At 41.8% G+C, this 21,645-nt stretch overlaps 2 protein-coding genes and 1 long non-coding RNA gene across 7 annotated transcripts; 2 read left to right on the top strand and 1 right to left on the bottom strand.

The window, feature by feature from the left end:
- Positions 1-648: 648 nt before the first annotated feature.
- LOC121714709 lies at positions 649-6,700 on the bottom strand. Its single transcript, XR_006033411.1, has 4 exons — positions 6,580-6,700; positions 2,991-3,154; positions 2,496-2,867; positions 649-1,439 (listed from the first exon to the last, which is right to left on the bottom strand). It is a non-coding gene; the product is annotated as an uncharacterized LOC121714709 (long non-coding RNA).
- LOC121714705 (tripartite motif-containing protein 16-like) lies at positions 1,245-21,246 on the top strand. 2 transcript variants are annotated; one of them, XR_006033410.1, is made up of 7 exons: positions 1,245-1,832; positions 2,255-2,350; positions 2,596-2,829; positions 3,030-3,189; positions 3,699-3,758; positions 4,747-5,412; positions 21,236-21,246. XR_006033410.1 is itself a non-coding variant. In XM_042099720.1 (6 exons), exons 1-6 carry the CDS (start codon positions 1,245-1,247, stop codon positions 5,286-5,288), a joined length of 1,680 nt encoding a protein of 559 aa, XP_041955654.1. In that variant the 3' UTR covers positions 5,289-5,782. The 2 variants fall into 2 exon arrangements, 1 of the variants encoding a protein (XP_041955654.1); XM_042099720.1 differs by lacking the exon at positions 21,236-21,246 and having other exon boundaries at positions 4,747-5,782.
- cfap251 (cilia and flagella associated protein 251) lies at positions 6,738-20,659 on the top strand. 4 transcript variants are annotated; one of them, XM_042099716.1, is made up of 21 exons: positions 6,738-6,833; positions 7,294-7,550; positions 7,658-7,798; positions 8,505-8,614; positions 8,860-8,968; positions 9,556-9,636; positions 10,155-10,232; positions 10,398-10,442; positions 11,032-11,231; positions 11,996-12,181; positions 12,468-12,718; positions 13,738-13,889; positions 14,357-14,530; positions 14,781-14,965; positions 15,241-15,355; positions 15,515-15,678; positions 15,817-15,907; positions 16,214-16,357; positions 16,750-16,978; positions 17,325-17,426; positions 20,236-20,659. In XM_042099716.1, exons 2-21 carry the CDS (start codon positions 7,320-7,322, stop codon positions 20,397-20,399), a joined length of 2,952 nt encoding a protein of 983 aa, XP_041955650.1. In that variant the 5' UTR covers positions 6,738-6,833; positions 7,294-7,319; the 3' UTR covers positions 20,400-20,659. The 4 variants fall into 4 exon arrangements, with proteins under 4 accessions (XP_041955650.1, XP_041955648.1, XP_041955649.1 ...); XM_042099714.1 differs by having other exon boundaries at positions 9,553-9,636; XM_042099715.1 differs by having other exon boundaries at positions 6,768-6,820; positions 9,553-9,636.
- Positions 21,247-21,645: the final 399 nt, after the last annotated feature.

Below are 21,645 nucleotides of genomic sequence, written 5' to 3'. Positions count from 1 at the left end.
GCTAAACGTTCCCATTCATCACTAGAACTGAGGATTAGCCTAATGAAACTTACTTTAGATAAAATCATCAATCAACTGTATGCAAAAATCGTTCACCAGCGATTACTGCTGATTCAGGTTGAAATTGTACATGGGACATGAAATGCAGTCATGTGATCTGTGATTATGTGATTTCCAAGCACAAGAAATATATCCAGATAATTTTCCAACCCTACTCGTCTATGGGACATCTGGATGTCATACTTCATACAACAAGATTTTCCTGTTTGACCACCAAGGTGAGCTGACACTCAGGTTTGTCTCTGTGTTGGGGTCAGACAGGTTTAGGTGTGAGATTAGAGGGACCTTTGTATTATTTTTAGTCTCTCTCTCTCTCTGTGTGTGTGTGTGTGTGTGTGTGTGTGTGTGTGTGTGTGTGTGTGTGTGTCTGTGTGTGTGTGCATCTGCTCATGCACACACACACAGGGACGGAGAGCAGAAGTTGTTTCCTAGAACAGGACCTCTTACATTCCTGCACTGCCCATGTACTGGCAGGTTGACCTGTATCAGCTGCTCCTTCAGAGCTGCAGGAGGCCTATTCACATTCAGTTTCCTCTAATGGAAACTGGGGAAAACAGTTGACAGTACACACTACCATCGTTGTGTCTGTTTACAGTTTATTTACATATTCCATAAAACTGACAACAATATTAGAATTGATTATAGAGGCTGAGTAAGAGATGAGAATTTCACCCCAATCTTATTCTATTCCTCTATTGATCAAATGGATTTGTATGCATTACCCCCAAACATAAGGACATAGCACGTCAGTTTATGAGGACATTAAATAGAAGTTTAACTTATAACTTAAGGCAATGATTATAATTCTCTACTCTGTTCATTCATTTTACCCAGTACATAATGAGAATGTCGCCTCCTCCTGGTCATGAAGATGTACTGAACTAAACACTAATGCTAACTCGATTGATTATTAAATATCAAAGATCAGTAAAATGTAAATGTACCTTAGACAATAAATCATGACTGTAAGTGCTTATGAAATGTTATTTCATTTTTGCACATGAGTACACATTTTACAAGACCCTATCCACTAAAACAGGCTGGTATTTGTGCCACATACTGTTTGATAGTTTCACTTTCAATGACAACCAATCAGCAATGACCACATCCTTTCCGTACTTCCTAGAACCAGGAAGCCATATTTTAGGTTCTCTCTGCGTGTGCTGGTGAGTTATAGTTGGAAAATGGCAGAAGGTTCAGCAAAAGACCATGAATTGTTCACTTGCCCCGTCTGTCTGGATCTACTGAAGGAGCCGGTGACTATTGCCTGTGGACACAGTTACTGTATGGGCTGCATTAACGACTGCTGGAATCAGGAAGATAAGAAAGGAATTTTCAGCTGCCCCCAGTGCCGACAGTGTTTCTCTCCAAGGCCTGTTCTGAGCAAAAACAACATATTTTCTGAATTAGTGGAGCAAATGCGGAGGACAGCAAATCAGACTGCTTCTCCTGCAGATGAACATGCTGAGGCTGGACAAGCCGAGTGTGATGTTTGTACTGGGAAAAGACACAAAGCTGTCAAGTCCTGCCTGGTGTGTCTGGTGTCTTACTGTGAATCTCACTACAAAGTCCACAACTTGATGAACCCAGGACGGAAGCACAAAGTGATTGATGCCACAACTAGCCTACAGGAAAAAATCTGCTCTCGGCATGAGAAGGTACTGGAAATCTTCTGCAAGACTGACCAGAGTTGTATCTGCTACCTGTGCACAATGGATGAACACAATGGACATAAGACCATTTCAGCTGCTGCAGAGCGAGCTGAGAAACAGGTAAAAAATGAGTCTTTATACCATCTAAAGTCATTAGTAGTTTAAACATTACAAACATTTCCAACAATGGCTCAGACATACAGTATATATCATCTGAATCACCTACTAGTGAATGATTATAGATTCATTTGTGAAACATGAGGCTAGTTTTATATTGTACATCTGTTGATTTTTTTTTCTATATATTGGTCAGAAGCCTTACCATTTTTTTCTATATTGGTCAGATGTGTTGTACCTTGTACCAAAAAGCTGGACATAAAGAATAACAGGACCCTCACTGCCTCACAAAACCTCACTGCCCTTCCACATATAAGCCACATGTTATATCACTGACAGTACTGTGCAATTATTGGCTCTCTCTGATTACAGACAATGGTTGTTATTGGATTGTATTGACTGTATGTTTGTGTTTGTATCCACAGACGCAGCTGGCGGAGACAAAGAGGAAACTCCAGCAGAGTATCCAGGAAAGAGAACTGGAGCTTAAGGACCTGAGGAAGACTGTGGTAATGCTCAAGGTAGGTGGTCATCAAAGCACTCAGATACTCAGAGACTCAGGTATTTTAGAGGGCATTTCTTAATTATTCAGTAATTCAGTAAGATCAATAAGCTATCTGCCTGTGGGCAAGGGAAGAGCTGGTGGATCACATTGCAGTACCCCACCTCTGATTAATTGTTGGCGACTGGCAGTGAACTTCCAGCAAAGTTTGACTGACTGAACTGCTTCAAATGGACCCTTTTGTCTGGGTGTGTGTCCAAGCAGAGCTCTGCACAGGCAGCAATGGGAGACTGTGAGAGGATGTTTACGGAGATGATCGAGTGCATCGAGCGAAGGCGCTCTGAGGTGAAACGGCTCATTGAAGCTCAGGAGAAGACTGAGGTGACTCAGGCTGAAGAACTGGTGAAGCAGCTGGAGCAGAGGATTGCTGAACTGAAGAGGAGAGATGCAGAACTAGACCTCCTTCCACACACTGAGGATCACATCAACTTCCTCAAGGTAACGTCACTGATGTAGGCAGGGTGGTGGTGAGTAACCTACACAGGACACATCTCTGGTTAATTCAGAAAAGATTTCTGGTAGGTCACAATCTGGAAGGTAGGTCACAATCTCTGTGTTCATGCATGTAAATGATTTGGTATAATTTAACTTTAACTCACTTTTGTTTGATTTCCTTTCCCTGTATATATTCTCAACAGAGATTCCAGTCTGTCTCTTCATCAGATGAATATAAAGACCTACCCAGGGTAGTCGTCAATGAAACCCTCTCTTTTGAGGATGTGATGATATCTGTCTTTGCATTGAAGCAGCAAGTGGAGGATTTCTGCAAGCAGGAAGTCATTAAGATATCTAAAGAAGGTTTGGGAATTGTGTTTCCAGCTTGCTATTTATGTTTATTCATAGCTTTATAGTGAGTTTAGCCCAGTGTAGCCTACTGTACTGCACCACACAACAGAAAATGATACTGAAAATGTACACAGAGCAACTATAACATTATTTCAAATCATGACCCAACCCTAAGGAAGCTTTTACTATGGTCACAGGCGTAGGGCCAGACGATCTCAATGGTACATGTAATGGACAGACATTTTGTTGGGTTATGGGTTATGCCAAAAGCAACTATGAACCGCAGAGTGTAGTTCATTGAAATATACCTTTGAACTGAGTTTCAGTAACATTATACTGTATGGACCCTTTCAAGAGAGTTCCATTATCAGCATCATAGTTGGCCCCACAAGACTTCCGTTTTAACATTCCATATATTATCTTAATGCAGAGGAAGTAGATTGGGGCCCAAATAGAACGTTCAAGCATTGTTTTTGTTTTTATTGTTGAAAGGGTCTATATTGTGTATTCTGTCTCCACAGTGATCAGCATCAGAGCTATTTTGCCTCCTGAGCCAAAGACTAGAGGGGAGTTCCTACTATGTAAGTAGCACACAGTATGTCTATGTCTGTATTTAAAGCATGTCTATGTCTGCATGGGAAAGTAAGAAACGAAATTTAAATTCTTTGTATGACCAGTGCATGTAAAGAAATTGACAATAAAAGCCGACTTGACTTGACTTGACTTGACACAGAAGCCCCTTCAAATCTTAGACATGATTGTTTGTGCTGCTGTAAGAGACAAATCCATGTGTGCGTGCGCACACATACGACATGTGCAGCAGCCCGATGGGATTCACAAAACAGTCTGGTGTTTTTGTTCTGTTCACACTCATACATGCACACACATATTCACACATGTTCACTTATTCACTGGTCGCAGTGGACTGATTAATATTTTAACCAGTTAGATGCAACCAATTGGACTAATTTAATTTAATTATTATTGTAATTTTTTATGTTTTACATTTTATGTTTTGCCTTTTATTATTTGTTTGTTGTCTTGTATGTCTTGATGTCACAGGTACGATGGCGATTACGCCGCAACGTCCAGCATCTTTTGTCTTGTGTGTCATTTATGTAGTTGCCATGGCACTGTGAATGGCTGCCGCGGTGTCTTTGTGCGCTTTGTTTTGTTTTTGTTTGCCTGTCTCGTCCTAATATGTTGTCTATTTATTGTGTTATTGTATTTTTTTTAAAATTATTATTGTATGTCATGCACATTGAGACCAAAGCAAATTCCTTGTATATGAAAACCTATTGGCAATAAATCTGATTCTTATTCTGATTCTACATCATCACAACTAAACCCCATAACTCACTATAACAGGCATTAGGGACTTACAGTGAACACATGCACTAAAACAACACAAAGACAAATCATTTCATACATATGTACAACGTTTCTACCTGAATAACTCTGTCTCTCTGTCTGTTATACGTACACATTTTGCCTGTGTGCATACTGTAAATTTTTCTGAAAACATTACTCTGTAAATTTTTCTGAAAACATTACTTTTTTTCCCCTCAGATTACCATGGCTTCACACTGGATCCCAACACATTATCCAGTAAACTCGTTCTCATGGAAGGGAACAGAGAGGTGGAATGGAATAATTATGCACCACGTTTTAAAGGGCTTGTCCATCCAGACAGATTTCAGCATATGCCTCAGGTTTTGTGTACGGATGGTGTGTCTGGACGATGCTATTGGGAGGTTGAGTGGAGTGGACCAGGGATTTCCATAGCAGTCTCATATAAAGGAATCAATAGACGGGGGCGGGACAGTGATTTTGGGCGTAATAATCTCTCTTGGTGTCTAGAAAAAGACCAGTATGGCTCTCTCTCTTTTTGGCATAACAATGAACAGACACATCTATCTACCACTTCCAGTTTCAACATAGGTGTGTATGTAGATTACAGGGTTGGAACTCTGTCCTTCTATAATGTCTCTGATGATGCAATGTTCCTTCTGCACAGAGTTCAGGCCACATTCACTGAGCCCCTCTACCCTGGATTTAAGATGTATCAAATGACATCAGCAAAGATTGTTCATATCATCATGTTGAGATAATATAGTGAGTCATATCATCATGATGAGATGACTCACTATTTAATTCTGTTCCTGTACTGTCCCTGTGCATATTTGAGTGTGACTATATGTTTAGAGATAAGAGGGAATATAATGATTTTGCAATGTTTCACTGTTCTGCATGGGTGCATCCCCTGCGTCAGTAACTATCTGCTCTATTGCCAGGTTGACACTAGGGTCTGGTTCAGTCTGGTCTACGTAAAATGGGATGACCAATGCCATGCATCTCCTGTCAACCTGGAAGGAGGCTACTTAAACTCTAGCTAATTCCTTGTCTAGTTAGTTTGTTTTTCCTACTATTTGCCTGACTGGGTCTTCATTCGATCATCTGTGGTATCAAAATTACCATCACCAGTGAAAATTTCAAATGTGTAGCCAATTCTGTCCAGATTAATTTGATGTTTAAGATATTGTGTCTTATCTATCCAGTATCTACATGTCAATGTTTTTTGAATAAAATAATATTTTAATTGTAAGAGTTATGTTTTTTGAACGTGTTGCTTTACATTTAGTGCAAACAAATCATGTTAGATCACATGAAATAGAATTAGGCCGAACAAATCTTGACATTATGGGATTCGGTTATATTAAAATGACAATGTGAGGGGAAAGTTTTGAACGCAGGTCTATAGCCTAGTAGGCCTACTGTATTTAATAATCGATAAAAAGGAGGCAAATATTTGGTTGGATATGCTATAGTCATGTTATATATGGGACCTATAAATGGGCGCCCCACACAGCTGCTACAGGCCTTACCCTTTCTGCCTGTATACTAGCCTAGAGAGCTACTTCTCTCGATAGAAATATTGCAGAAAGAAAGATTTTGTGAAGTAGGCTACTTTCAATGAAACTTCTCTTATTTTGTAAGTAACAAAATACTTAAAAGGCAGTGCCCAAACTTTGTCCATGGTATCTGTAACACTATTCCAGAAAGGGATAATCGGAAGACATTCTCTGCCCATCTACCGGGAGAACCGCGTCACTTGGTCACTCACTGAGCTCCAGGTGGTCGTTGATGTTTTTCAGCTTCTCAAGCGGAAATTAAAAGAACTGCCTAGCCTATGATATCTCCTAAATTCTGGTCTATCATAAAATATTTGAAGTGATGCATTCTACAGCACAGTAGGCTATGCTACGTTTACACACCAAAGTCTGTTACATTTGAAAACACGAATGCAGGTATTCAAAAACCCTCCCTAACTTTGTGTCCTTCAAAAATGATATTGCTTTATTTTTTGAGTCCTTAAAGAAAGTTAAAAGCAAGAATGCATACCTACAGATTGTGTAACCTTCTTTTGGTCTTGTTATCCCCTTAATGTTTTTGACTATGTATATGTCAAAGATGAAATAAAGGATTTGAAAAAAAAAAGGAAAAAAAAAAACATTTGAAAACACGAAATGATCTGGTTTTTTGTTGTGTACTGTAGAAGCTCCTCCCTTCACACCGTATCATAGCAACAGAACGCTTACCATCCGAGCCATCCAAGAGGGAACAACATTACCAGCAGATCGCGGTATGTTGTAAAAGTAAGTTGCTAAATATTTAGTTTTTTTAGCCCTGACGTTTTCAGAAATGCTGTATTGTTGCTATAGAAAACAAATAACTTTTTATAGCCATTTCGAGTGAAACCTAAGGTTTATGTATGACAACTTGAGGCCCAGTGCTAAATTAATGTTAACGTTAGGCCTAGTTAACTATAGACTAGACTAACGATAGCCTACACTAAGCATAAAGTAAAATGAAGGTAGGACATTTAACGTAAGTTAACGTTAGTGGAAGATCCATCCAGCATCCAGTAGGCTAGGCCAGGTTGGAATAATCGTTCCTGTTGCGTTCACCTCATCCTGAAATAGCGATGGTATAGGCATAATAACTGTGCATAGGGAGCGAAAGATGACGGACATCTAACTGATAACGTTACAATGAAACAGAAATCTTCTAAGATTAAATGGTGTAATTGACCACCTTTTCATCTTTACTTTGCAGTTGCTACATCTCTCCGTCGTTACGTGATGTCCTACGCCAATGACTGTCAAAAAGGCTCCTCGGACGCCTCTATACCCAGATCGGACGAGCAGCAGTCAAAACATGCTGAAGCCAACTTCGGTGTCCAAAATGGCACAGAGAACCTTGATGCTGACCAGGCTCTCAAAAGTGTTTCACAGGAACTGGATTCTCATGTCTACTCGGCTACCTCTATTGTCCTGCCCAGTCAGCAGAAAGCAACCAAAACCCATCCACTGGTAATTCTACAACATAGATCCAGCTGGGTCTCAGTCATGTAATATTTCCAATGATAATAATTAGGCCTATAATGACTTGGTTAGTGTTTGTTGTGTCATGATTTCAGACTCTGAACTGGGCATTTGGCATCAACAGCATGCTCCCAGTGTTCTGCCTGCAGGATGATGAGTGCCTGGTCATTCTGTATGTCTGTGCACATGTGGCTGTCATGTATGACCACACCACCAACACACAGCACCTGCTTCAGGTAAGACCACAGGCCATGAAAGCTCCTGCAGCTAGCACTGAGGAGGAGTCATGGGCTCCCTGCTCCTCTATTTGACTGACATGGTAAATGTAAATGCAAGCAGGTTGCATTTACATTTATTCATTTAGCTGACTGGCACTTTTATCCAAAGCAATTTACAAATGAGGACTAACATTCAACCTAATCCACAAAAGGAGACCTAAGGGTAACAATAATCAGAGGATGCAAAAGTTTAAGTAAATATTGTACTTTTAACTGAAGCACAAACAAATGGCTGAAATTTAAATTATTGGGAAGAGGAAGAGGGGGAAGGGGAAGCAAAACTGTTGTATGTTTTAAAATGTATTTGAAACAAAGAAAACAGACTGGAGCACACTGATTAAACTTGCAGTCGTCACTAGTGCAAACAAAAACAACCAATGTTTCGACACCACTGTGTCTTCGTCAAAGTCTAACTGATTGATTGTGTAGCTTCAACTTATGTGTGGAGTGGAGTATCCCACATTAAATTTAAAATTGATTTGATTTTAGTGTTAGTTTAAACTGTTTTAGTGCAAATGTAACATTAATGGTTGTTCTATGTAGAGGAATGACAGGCTTCTTTATTGATGATGTTGTGAATAGCTTTGGATAAAAGTGTCTGCTAAATAACATGAACTGCTCAGCTCAGTGGTGTGTGGCCCACTGTTTCTGGTTTATTTTGCAGGGCCACTGTAGCCCGATCTCCTGTGTGTGTGTGAGTAAGGACCGCCGCTGGCTGGTGACTGCAGATAAGGGTCAAGACAGCCTGGTTATTGTCTGGGACACATATACTTGGTAAGGCTACACAGAAAGAGAGAGGCATAATACCACTACACTACAGTGGCTCTGCTTGCATAGAGAGGGACTTTTTAAAAGGGGCTGGTCAGAGACACACATTATAGACTAAGAGAGACTTTTTCCCTGTAAGGCTAAAGGTGTGTGTGTGTGTGTGTGTGTGTATGTGTGTGTGTGTGTGCACGCAGGTATGTTTGATTCCCTGTGGTCTGTATAAATAAATGTAATTGTGCTGCTCCTCACAGCATCCCTGTGCGGACCTTATTTGATTGTCATCCTGAAGGGGGCACTGTTGCATTAGCCCTTTCTCATGACTCCAAACATCTGGTTTCGGTGGGGGCTGCAGGAGTGCAGGTAGGTGAACTATTAGAGCTCAGAGAGTGAAATTATAAAACATGCAAACAAATTATGTTATTGTGCAATTGTGTGCCATAACACTGTAAAGGTCATGGGAAAGCAACACAAGTAATTTTGTGTGGTTATCACCAACAACATTGTATGTGTCTGTATGTGTGCATCTAGTGATGGTATGGTATAGTTATGATAGTCATGGTTGTGTATAGAGCTGAGCTACACCAGGCACGTAACTGAAGCGTTCCGTTCGCGTTGAATCTGCTGCAACAACTAGCTTCAACTAAAATCAATGGAAGTAGCTACACCAGACATGATAGTGTACGTTTGAAAAAAATAGACCATTCATCTAAAATGGATTTTACGCGTTGCGAACGAAACGCTTCAGGTACACGCCTGGTGTAGCTTCCCTGTAAGGGTAAACTCACACTAGGTGATCCAGATGGGTAAGTGCAGTGTAAGCACTGGTTAGCGGGGGAGTAGGCACAAGGCTACAGTACCTAGTGTGAGTATGCCCTAATACTTAACTGGTGGGTTTGAGGCACCAAGCAGTAGATCTGTCTGATGTGCGGTTGTGTTAATATCAGCAGCGTGTGTGTATCTGGGACTGGACCAGTGAATCAGAGAGTCCTTTGTGTGTAACTGAACTTCCCCAAGAGTTTGGTACTCAGGTATGAAGTGCGGATTTCATTTATCAACAAATTCTAACATGATTCTAAAATGATGAAATAATGTTTATACCAATATTTATTCTGCTCCTATAATGTTACTGTTAATACACAGCACATATCCTTACTTTAAACCATACTACATACTTAACTGTTTACTATACTGTCTACACTGCACTATATGTCTTATACTGTTTATACAGCACTATATGTCTTATATTGTTTATACTGCACTACCTGTCTGTAGTGTTTACATTACACTTTTCTGCTTTTTTACACTTCTGGTGAGATGCTAACTGCATTTCGTTGTCTCTGTACTTGTACTCTGCACAATGACAATAAAGTTGAATCTGATCTAATAACAAATTATCAAACATTACTACTGTTTAAGTCTTTTGAAAAAATATTCTTCACTATTTTGATTGAAATATAAAACTTATGATGCATGATATCACAGTATATTACGAATGTCATCCACTTTGAACTGTCTCCTAATTTGTTCTTGACTCTCTTTCCTCCAGAAACACATTTTATTCAACCCCAATGACAATACCCAGCTGCTTAGCACCAGTGAGAGCAGGGTGCTGTTTTACACAATGGCAAGTTCGGCATGTCTCTCTCTCTCTCTGCATCGGTGTTTTTCCTGCTTTAATTAGTGTCGTGAAGATATCTGCATATTTGTTGTAGCAGTTGTTCCTGTGAGTGTACTGTATATGTGTTAGTAGTGTATGTGTTGTTCTGATGTAAATGTCTCCCATGTGTAGGAGGGGGCGACTCTGCAGTACTCGGCCCCTGAGATCTCAGACAAGGTCAGCTTTCTTCCTGTGCTCTTCCCCTCTGAGACACTCTTGGGGACAGCCGTGGCCTACTGGTTAGCACTTCGGACTTGTAACCGGAGGGTTGCCGGTTCAAACCCCGACCAAGAGGAACGGCTGAAGTGCCCTTGAGCAAGGCACCTAACCCCTCACTGCTCCCCGAGCGCCGCTGTTGATGCAGGCAGCTCACTGCGCCGGGATTAGTGTGTGCTTCACCTCACTGTGTGATCACTGTATGCTGTACACTGTATTCACGGATTGGGATAAATGCAGAGACCAAATTTCCCTCACGGGATCAAAAGAGTATATATACTTATACTCCTCTGTGCTCCACAGCATGTGCCATACTCCTCTGTGCTCCACAGCATGTGCCACAGCCATACTGCTCCATCTCATGTGTTAGAACGCTCACAAACTCATCTCTTATCTCTCTCTCTCTCTCTCTCTCTCTTCACTTCTGCTCTCATTCCTTCACTTTGGATTCTTCTCCTCTTCACCACCTTCCGTCCTCCTGTCCCACATGCTCTCTTCTTCCTCTTCCTTTTCTCCCCCCCCCTGGTCCTCCTTCCCTATCCGCTCTCAGACGTTCAATAAGGCGGTGGGTGCATTCACCCAGTCAGTGTTCCACAGCGGAGGAGCGCAGGCCTTCAGCGCCACCTCACTGGGCAATCTGCTGATGTGGACACAGAGGACAGAGGGGATGGACACAGGGTCCAGCTACGCCGCACTCAAACTCATCCCACTCCAGGAGGATGCCATTACTGTACTCACACAAATAGACAGGTGCATATGACTCAGCACACATTGGTCCTTAACTAGTTCATAGGGTAGCCTTACATTTATCAATTTCACACTGGTATGTAAAGCAATAAATTGACAACTTAGTCTTTCCTTTTGTTTAGACATAAGTGGCAGGTAAATGTAAGGAACTGAAGTTTGCTAATGCTATGACAGTAACTGAAAACAAAATACTAGACAAGAGCAGATGTGATTGTCAGAAGAGCTGTTAATGATGTACTCAGAATCTCCAAACACCTATGAGAGGATCACGCACAAACAAATCTAAACAAACATTAGATGCCTCATAAGAATATATGTACAATGTATTCAATCAGCTTATTGTTATCTTTTTTATCTATTTTTTTATCATTTCATCATTCCATGAAACATGTCAGTGACAGAGCAATCAAAGGTCCTTGCACTGATTACCTCATACCGTCAAGACTGTATATGACATGACTGCAAACATATTACTTCTTTTGCTCCATCATTTAATCATAATAATGTGTGTAGCAGTAGGCCTATGCCTAGAACTAAAGATGGGTCAGTGTAGGAAAATGACTGCAGGGTCTCAGGAAACAGTTTTCAAAGTCTACAAATATGAGTATACAATAAATACTGTAAGCTATAATTAGTTTTTCTAATCCACTTGAAATAAGTACAGCCCTGACACAAACTGATGGTGTGTGTGTGTGTGTGTGTGTGTATGTGTGTGTGTGTGTGTGTGTGTGTGTGTGTGTGTGTGTGTGTGTGTGTGTGTCCTGCAGCTACATAGTCATAGGTGACAGCCGGGGTCATGTGAAGTTCTACGACAGCAGGATGAAGCTCATCAGCCACTACAGCGACTTTAACCTGGACTCCATCAGCTCGCTCTCATTCGGCACCACAGTGCCCAATGGCCACATGGGACACCCCCGTGACTGCACGCTCGCAGCCCGACCCTTCGTCATTCAGTGAGGATTGGTGAAGTGTGTGCGCGTGTGTGCGTTGATGTGAGGTTGCCTTTCCCTTAGCTCAGAGTGCCTGCATTGTATTATATGACATTGTTGCCTGGTGTCCACAGTAATCAGAAATAGAGTTGCAGTGGAATACTCTTTCCTTTCAGGAAAAAGTCTTTGTACTTGGCAACAGAATATGAGATGTAGCAGCTATATTGCATTAAAGGAAATGTAGTTTAGAAAGATAGAGCAATGGAATAGAGCTGTCCTGAGCCTTTCTGTCCCTCTGGTCTTCCTGTAGGAACTTGGTCATCTCCACACATACAGCTGTAGTTGTGCATGTGACCTCTCAGGGAAGTGTGGTGCAGACCCTGCTGAAGGAGCATGCTGATTCGCTGCAGGCTGTGGCCTGTCACCCACGGCAACCTGTTGTTGCCATGGCCAGTAACAGTGGCATCCTCAAGGTGTGGGACTATGAGCAGAGAAAGTTGGTGTGTAGCCGCCTCTTCCAGAAAGACCCCCAGATCCAGTGCCTGGCCTACGATCCATACGGTGAGTACAGAAGATGTGAAGAACAGAACACACACACACACACACACACACACACACACACACTGTTTTTTCAAACAGTTCTTATCAGGGTTCCCACGGGTCATGGAATTTCTGGAAGTCTATTTCAGGCATGGGAAGTCAGGGAATTTTATCATATTTAGGGCAAAGTCATACCCTGGAAATCCAGAGTTCTCGCGAGAGCACAATGGAATTGTCTCTGTGTGACACTCTGGCAATGAGCAATGATGCACGTTACTTTTTACCCCTTGCAACCCGGGGAACCAATCAAATCGGCGTATCTGATATATGCGGGCCAGAGGCGAGCTAAACTGATGACGACAGCGCTGCAACGTTGGAGGTCAGTAAACATTGGTCGTAGTGTTATCCAATCGTCGAAGTCCGGAATCATTCAGAGTAAATATTGGTCTAGTGTTATCCAATTGTGTGCAGTGAGATTTTCAAATGCATGCTTGGTGCCGCCCCTCGAATTGGGCCATTACATTGTTCGTGGCCAGACCCTTAATCTTTCTAGATTAGGGTCTGGATTTTCCAGGCTAGCAAAGTCATGGAATATCTGGGAATTGTAGCAGTTTAAAATGTGCTTGCCAAAATACACAAGGCCTAATACAGATATATTTCCATGCAGAATTGGTGTATATCTGCCTGGTTATTGGCTTTACTGCATGCTTGAGTGCTTGTGGTTAGCCCAACTTTGTTTATTCAACACCCATTTATTCATCTGCCGCTTTAAAAAAAGGAAAAGATTTTTTAACGCTACATGACTTGCTCTGAAATCTTTGGTCAGTATATTATACCATTCATTACAGGTCATGGAAATTCAGGTTTTAAGTCAGGAAAAGCCTTGGAATTTTTACATTTGACTTAGAGTGGGAACCCTGTCTTATACTCAAATGTCCACATAGCGATTTACAGCAGATTCAGCAATAATTCACAAGGAATGTTATTACCGGTAAGTATTATAACGTGTGATTAATTCCCATGTCCATGTGTGTGGACAGGAGTGTATCTGGCAGTGGGGTTGGCAAATGGAGTGGTGTGTGTGTTGGATGGCTGCAGCCTTCATTCAGAGGACGGGGACAGTTTCAGCTACAGCTCTGACTCAATCACACACATGGCCTTCTCGCATGACTCCCATTACCTGGCTGCTGCAGTAAGTGTGTGCTTTCCCTGAGGGTTCAGGCCAATTAATGGTCCAGGCGACAAGTGCTGCTCTGCAAAAAATATTGTTATCTACAGATCCCTTGGCACTGTAGACTTTCATAGTCCTGCAGCAGCAACTAATTGTTGAATAGAAGGTCGCCTAGTTTCGATAACAACTCATAAATTATGGTTATTTCTCACGAAAGCAAACAGGTTATTTCTAACAAAAGCAAACAAACCCACACTATGACAACGGCAACCCACAACAGAACCCGAACTCCGGTAGAACTTTGAGTTAATATCCAGTTAGTGTAAGCAACACCATCTGTTGTAGAGCTTCATCTTGTAGAGCTTCATCTTGCTGTTTCAATTTTTTTCATGTACACGACAAGCTCTGCAACATCCTAGCAGACACAAATGCTAAGTCATAGTTTGTTGAGTGATACTCAATGCAGTGTGTGTGTGTGTACCTCCCAGGATGACGGTAAGGCGGTGACACTGTTCCACTTGTGTTCGGAAGAGGGTGTCCAGCGCTGGCGCTACCAGGGCCGCCACCACTCCCACTACATGCCCATCAGGGACCTGCTGTTTGGAGAGCAGCTGGACACTGGTCTGCCCAGACTCCTGTCCCTGGGAGAGGATCGCAGGCTGGTCAGTGTGTTTACTGGAATACTTGCGTGTGCAATCTCTCTCTCACACACACACACACACACACACACACACACACACACACACACACACACACACACACACACACACACACACATAAACCCATACTGATAACACATAGATAAACACAATTAATGTAATTTAACATTTCAGCTGTTCTCTCCCCATGTGCATAGATTTAATTTGTTCTTATTTGGTGTGTGTGTGTGTGTGTGTGTGTGTGTGTGTGCAGGTGGAGTATGATCTGCAGGCCAGTGGTGATGACAGACTGGTGATCCTGAGTGCTGAGAGGATTGAGCAGAGCGGAGTGCCCATGTGCATGACCTGGTACCCGCCACTCAACACGGAACACTTCCTGCTCACTGCATCCCACCTCTACAAGATGAAGCTCTACAACAGCACCACCAAAATGTGCAGGTCAGACCACACACACAAACAAACACACACACACACACACACACACACACACACACACACACACACACAAACACACACACACACACAGCCCTTGAGCATTTTAGCATCTTAGATAACACTCTACGATGGCACTTCGGACAAGTACTGTGGGTTGGACTATGATTATACATGCACAATACTCTCATGTAGATACACACCCCTCCCTATATTAGAGGCACACACACTGGCGCTGTAGGTCATATCCTTTTTCCACTGAGACCCCACTGGTTTTGCAGGAAGACATTGCTGGGACCCTGTTTTGGCTCCCCTGTCAGGAAGATGATGTTATTGCCACGGAACAATGATGGAGACCCCAATGCCCGCTACATGGCTTACATCACCACAGACAAGGTAAATAGATTCACTAAATAGTGTAAGGCAGAGATGAGTAAGTTTACATTGGTAAAATGTTTCATTCTCAATATGCATATTTAAGGTATTTATTATAAGCATAAAATAAATACATTGGTGTGTGTGTGTGTGTGTGTGTGTTTGTATGTGTGTGTGCAGGTAGGGTTGCAGATCCTCCCTCTGGATGGGAATCCTCACCGCTGCAGTGCCCAGCTGTGTCACCCCTCGGGGGTGTCCAGCTTGGCCGTCTCTCACGAGGGCCGCTACGCATTCACAGCAGGGGGAGCCGACTGCACGGCTTTCTGCTGGGAGATCAGCCTCAGGTGAACCCTGGCAAACCGCATTCCTCATTCTGCACACACACTGAACTGACTGCACACAGTCAGTGGACTGTTCACCTCAGGATTCACTGTTGTTGCGGTGATAATGGTGTGTGTGTGTGTGTGTGTGTGTGTGTATAGTGCTCTGGAGGCTGCAGCAGCCCTGGGTGGTAAAGACCTGGACCCCTTTTACAGCCTGTTGGAGGGAGGGAGAGATGGCCAACTCTTCAGGGTGCGTCTCCATGCACGTGTGTGCATGCATGCACTGCACTACACTACACTTGAAATCAGATCCTTTCATTTTCTGTTCAGGTGAACTGACTTAAAGCCTAGTTTTCATAGAAAATGTCATGGTTTTCTTTAGTGTTGTGTTGATTTTGTGTTTGATTGTTGATAATTTAGTTCAGTTTACTAATATGATCACACTGGCTAGACCTTCAACACAGTTTTTTTTTTTTTAACTAAAACATGTCATCTCTGGTATTGTCTGTGTGGTGCTTCTGGTAAGTGTGTGTGTTTGTGTGTGTCGGCCTGACAGGAAATGGAGGATTACTTCTACTACAGCCAGCTGCGCACTCAAGGCATTGACAGCATGCAGATGCGGCAGGTGTCCACCCACATCCCGCTGGCAGAAGTGCCCTTTGTCATGAGGGCCCTTGGCTTCTACCCCACTGAACAGGAGGTGCCCTATTCTTGCTTTCATACATTTACTCAACTAATCACAAACGTTCAGTCAGAAGCTCTGACAGAGGTTCACTCCTTCTGTCAGTCACAAGTTGGTCAATCACCTTGTCAGTTGATGATTCTGTCAGTTACTTACAGTATAAGTCAGTTACAACATAACAATCAGATGTTGACAGTGATTTACTCTGAATCCAGGTGAAATCTGAAATGGTCTGATTTTTTTTAAAGTGCTCAGTCCAAGAATGGACAGAACAGAAAAGCTCTCTTACGTCTCACCTTAGTTCTCTCCTCCATGCTTTGTCTTTTCCGCATACTTTTCTTCTCCCTCCCACCCCCCCTTTCTCTCTCTCCATCATCTCTCTCTCCATCATCCCTCCCTCCGCATGCCAGCTGGAGGACATGCAGAATGAGGTGAAGTTTAGTCGCTATGCAGAGACGGGCCAGTACGTCACGCACGTAGACCTGCCTGAGTTCATCCGTCTGTTTGTGAACCACCGGCCGGCGCTGGGCCTCAGGCTGCACGAGCTGCAGTGGGCCATCAGCGTCCTGGGGCAGAGCGATGGCACAGGGGACACACAGATCCCCCGAGACCTCCTGATGGAACTGCTGCAAGCCAGAGGTTTGTGTGTGTGTGTGTGTGTGTGTGTGTGTGTGTGTACATGTATGTGAAAATGGGCAGACATGCTTCTGGAAAGCTATGGTGACGTGCATTGGCACATATCTCCATAGGTGAGTGTGCACATCAGAGTGGATATGTGTATGCAAGGAAAGCACTGCAGATGTAAAAGAGTGTTTGTCCATCTTTAAGCAAAATTATATTGTAAAATTGGAATGACTTTTACTCCCAGGAGTATTTGTGTTGGCTTTTAAATGTGTAAACTGTATGTGTATGCATTGTTGTGTGTGTATGCGTGTGTGTGTGTGTGTGTGTGTGTGTGTGTGTGTGTGTGTGTGTGTGTGTGTAGGAGAACACATGACAGAGGAAGAACTGGCGGAATGTTTCAGCACACTGCTTGGGGTCAGCTCAGAAGGCGGGAGGTCAGAAGCAGGCAGTATGCACTGGCCAGGTGAGAGCTCACACAGAGAGTGCACTCAGACACAAGTGGTGCGGTGGGACTTGCTAGCTTAGAGTGTGTTTAAGAAATGTAGAAAATCATACACTGACATATGTGTACCTTGCAGTGGCGGACCATCATGCTAGGCCATTTCTGCAGGCCTAACTATTTTCAAACTGATGAAAAAAATCAAGGATCCTTTCATGTTGTTTAAGCTTACCATTTATTATTTTTGCGTCTGCCTCGGTTTTCCCGATCACTTCCCAATAAGGGTTTGATTGACAACATGACAACAAGTAGAGAGGGGGGAAAAAATAGTTTTCAATCCAATCACATTTCATTCTCTGAAAAGTGCCAGCTAAGACCTTCAATCACCTTGTAGATGTTTTAAAAACCTGTTTGTCCAAAGGCCTGAAATGTCTTTTTACTGTAGTATGGCCATTATAGTCCAAAGTAGGGATTTTTTCTAGTAGGCCCAGTGTCTTGAAATAATGTATTTTACCAGACAGACTCACAAATGCATGTTTCAGCAAAGTCCTTTTAGGCAAGTCCCTCCACTCGGCGGCCATTTGACAACGCTTTTGGGGCACTCGTCGGGCATCCATTTCGGCAGAAATGCGCGTGCGCAAGGCTTCACGACACCAATCTTGCTCCAGCGGCGAGATCACAACACATGATTGGCACGATGTCTTCACAACACACCATATGATTGGCTCAATGTATTCACATCACACCACATGATTGGCTCAATGTATTCACATGTCAACGTTTTGCCGAGGAAGGGGTGGGATATGTTTAGACAACGGCCATATTGGCGTGACAAACTAGCCCCATGCATTTCTATGGAGTATCTTTTGAGTGCTGTGTCCCCACATTAGAAAGTCTCTGGTTTCAGTAACAATCTATATTGTTAATGCAAATTTAATGTAAACCGATATAATGTAGGCCACAGTTATGTTCAAATAAATAGCAGCCTGTTAAAAAAGTGAATACAGTTCAAATTCTTTATAATAGTTTTTATTTCCATGTTTCAAATTTAATAGAAACATTCCACATTCAATTCCAAATCAAATTATTAACAAATTATGTATCAAGTCCTCATTATTTTTTACTGGAAGCAAAGAAAAGGAATATTCAAAAATAGCAGTGCTCACATTTTTCTCTTCAACCTCAAACAGTTAACTGACTTTTTTTTTTATTTAATTGAACTTCACATTAAATCACTAAATTAATATGTAGTTGCAGAACCATTGTTTTTGCAATGGATTCAAGCCACAGTACACTGTGAAGAAAGTGAAGCATGATGGCGTAAAAAGTATGGTATGGGGATATTTTCCATACTATGGTGTCAGACCTGTTTATCATATACCAGGGGTCATGGATCAGTTTGAATACATCAAAATACTTTAAGAGATCATGTTGCCATACAACGAGGAGGAAATGCCCCTGAGATGGGTGTTTCAACAAGACAACGACCCCAAACACTCAAGTTAGTGAGCAAAATTGTGGTTCCCAGATATAAAATATTGAGGTAATGTGGGGTGACATTAAAAATTAGGTTTCTGAGGCAAAGCCCCCAAATTCACAATGTAGTTTGTTCATTCTGGGCAGAAATACCTGTTCATAGGTGCCAGAACTTTGTTGACTCTATGCAACGCAGATGTGAAGCAGTTATCAAAAACAATGGTTCTGCAGCTAAATATTACTACAGTGGTTTAAAGTCTTCTTGTTCAGTCTTGAAAAAAAGTTTTAGTTTATGTCAACTGTTTCAGGTTGAAGAGACAAATGTCAACATTGCTATTTTTTGAACAGACTAAAGACTAAAGACAGTGTCAAACTGTCCTGCTTTAGTGAGCAATAAACATGTAACTAAAGACATACAACTAAAGTCTAGAGTAAAATGTAACTGAGGAAACTTTTTTTACACATAGATTTTTAACTCTCAGTTTCTAGTATGAAAAGGACTGCAGAAATGCATTGTCAACTGTTGTTAACTAGGTAGAGACACTATAAAATATATATTTGTGAACATCACCACTTCACCAAAACAGTAGAGCGGATTTACCTTTTCAGCCGATTTACCTTTTTTAAGTTTGCTAGTATTTCCATTATGTTATCTAAAACAAACCTTATAACAAACCCAAACAGACAATATTTCTGATAGATATTACGCTCTCATTACCACAACTGTGAACACGCTGAAGGCTTTGGGGGGTGAAGCTCAGATTTGTGGAAAATGAAACATGATTGGACAAATTTTTTTTTTCCCCCCATCCCATGCTGCTCGATAAGAGTATAAATATATAGGTCAAAATAATGCAGTTCCATTATTGTTCCATTTTTGTTTTGGATGTTAGTTAGTTTAGCTCATGAGTTTTAGGCAAAAATGATGCAATGGCTCATGGATTTAAAGCCTTTCCCCATTCTCATAATAGATTTTATTAATGCAACATAGAGAGGAAGGACATCAGAGGAATTACGATAGACGATTGACATAGGAATAAAGTAATGTATTTAGAGGACTAGAACTGGCCAGTCTTTCCTTTGGTGTTTAGTGTATTTGGTATTGCTAAATAACCAGCAACAAACATTGAAAGTCAAAGTTACAGACATTAACAAACAGTTGGAGAGCTCCAAGAGATTACTGACTCATATTCACATAGAAAGAGGACAATCATGATGGTGGACAGAGTAGTCATTGCAGTGAAATGCCAGAATGTAAATGGACACATTTCTATCAACAGGGCCTGTAACTCTTTTACATTTCATGTATCTCTCTTTTACATTCTCTCTCTCTCTCTCTCTCTCTCTCTCTCTGTAGACAAAGAGACACTCCTAGATACGGAGATCCCTGAAGAGATCACCTTGGAAACATTTGTTAAAGGCATCCTGGGGTTTCCTCTTAGCAACCAAGAGGGCTCAATCTCCTCCTCCGACATCTCCTCACTTCTGCCTCCGAAAGACACCAATGAAGTACAGTCATAAGGACACTAATTTTAGAGCAGCATTTCACACACAGTGACTCTTAAACCCAGTACATACTTGCTGTTACTTTCTATTGAATGTCACATAATTAAAATGAGAAGTATTGAAGGAAGTAAACCATATGAGACATTTGAACAGCATTTAAACTCCTTAAACACATGGAAACATTCTGATGATATAGGTATGTCCATACCATCTGTTTGACAGAACATTTTGGAGGTGTGTGGTAGCAGTTCTAACATGAGTTCACCATAATACAACTGGGTGTCTGTTTTTGTGGAAGTTTCTTCAGGGCAAGCCTTTTGCCTGACTATGTCCACCAAACAATTGAAATACAACTGATTTAGTTTAATTCTCTTAACATTTTACAGCAGACATGTGGACTCGAGTCACATGACTTGGACTCGAGTCAGACTCGAGTCATGATTTTAATGACTTCAGACTTGACTTGATAAAATTCGGCATGACTTGCGACTCGACTTGGACTTGAATACTATTCACTCGAGACTTGACTCGGACTTTGCCTCTTTGACTTGTGACGACTTGACATGTCTCGAGTCAAAAACTAAATTTCCTGATCGTGGACCAGTCACCCCAGAGATGCTTTCCCTCCGCGACTAAAAAAAAAAAAAATAGCGGAGACAAGCGGCCAGTCCAGAGCACAGTTCAGTGCTGCCGCTACCCCCACATGCGTTACGCACTGTGCGTAGGGCACCAAGAGACAGAGAAACGACCAACATTTAGCTAATAACTAGTAGCTTTACTGCAAACTGATTTGCACTCTTGTTAGAGAACGTTTACAATGTCAAAATGCACCAACAGCATGTTACATAAAGATGATACTTTTCGAGTCCTCTCCATTAAGATCCAACTTGAACTTATGCTAGCCTACTCCATTTAATTGAGAACCCCATCTAAGCACGCACGAGAGGGAGAGAAAACGAGTGGCAGGTTCCAGCTGGCTTGTCATTGTTGATGATGATTGATATTTTCTTTTAAATATAAGAAACGTATAAAAGGAAATCATGAAGGCAACAAATACGAGATTAGGGGAAATTGCGGATTTATCCGGTTCTCACTACTGTTATAAACTATGAGATCCAGGTCACTATGACATAGGCTGCACTCACTGTGATTTGGAAAGTGGACAAGAATATGAAGAGTTGTCTTTGCCTTTGTTTAATGGAAATGGTGAGTCTTGAAGTAGGCCTATTCAATAATTTGTTTACATGAAGCACATTGATAT

The sequence above is a fragment of the Alosa sapidissima genome, chromosome 8 (genome assembly GCF_018492685.1).
Source record: "Alosa sapidissima isolate fAloSap1 chromosome 8, fAloSap1.pri, whole genome shotgun sequence".
Lineage (NCBI taxonomy): Eukaryota > Metazoa > Chordata > Actinopteri > Clupeiformes > Clupeidae > Alosa > Alosa sapidissima.
The sequence above is the reverse complement of the archived record's forward strand: the minus strand, read 5'-3'. Positions and strand labels throughout refer to the sequence as shown.

Coding starts and splice junctions, on each gene's coding strand:
- LOC121714705 (XM_042099720.1), top strand. CDS start 1,245: ATGGCAGAAGGTTCAGCAAAAGACCATGAATTGTTCACTTGCCCCGTC. Junction 1,833..2,254: donor CAGAGCGAGCTGAGAAACAG/GTAAAAAATGAG, acceptor TTGTATCCACAG/ACGCAGCTGGCGGAGACAAA. Junction 2,351..2,595: donor AGACTGTGGTAATGCTCAAG/GTAGGTGGTCAT, acceptor GTGTCCAAGCAG/AGCTCTGCACAGGCAGCAAT.
- cfap251 (XM_042099714.1), top strand. CDS start 7,320: ATGTCCTACGCCAATGACTGTCAAAAAGGCTCCTCGGACGCCTCTATA. Junction 10,233..10,397: donor GGGTGCTGTTTTACACAATG/GCAAGTTCGGCA, acceptor TCCCATGTGTAG/GAGGGGGCGACTCTGCAGTA. Junction 16,358..16,749: donor TCTACCCCACTGAACAGGAG/GTGCCCTATTCT, acceptor TCCGCATGCCAG/CTGGAGGACATGCAGAATGA.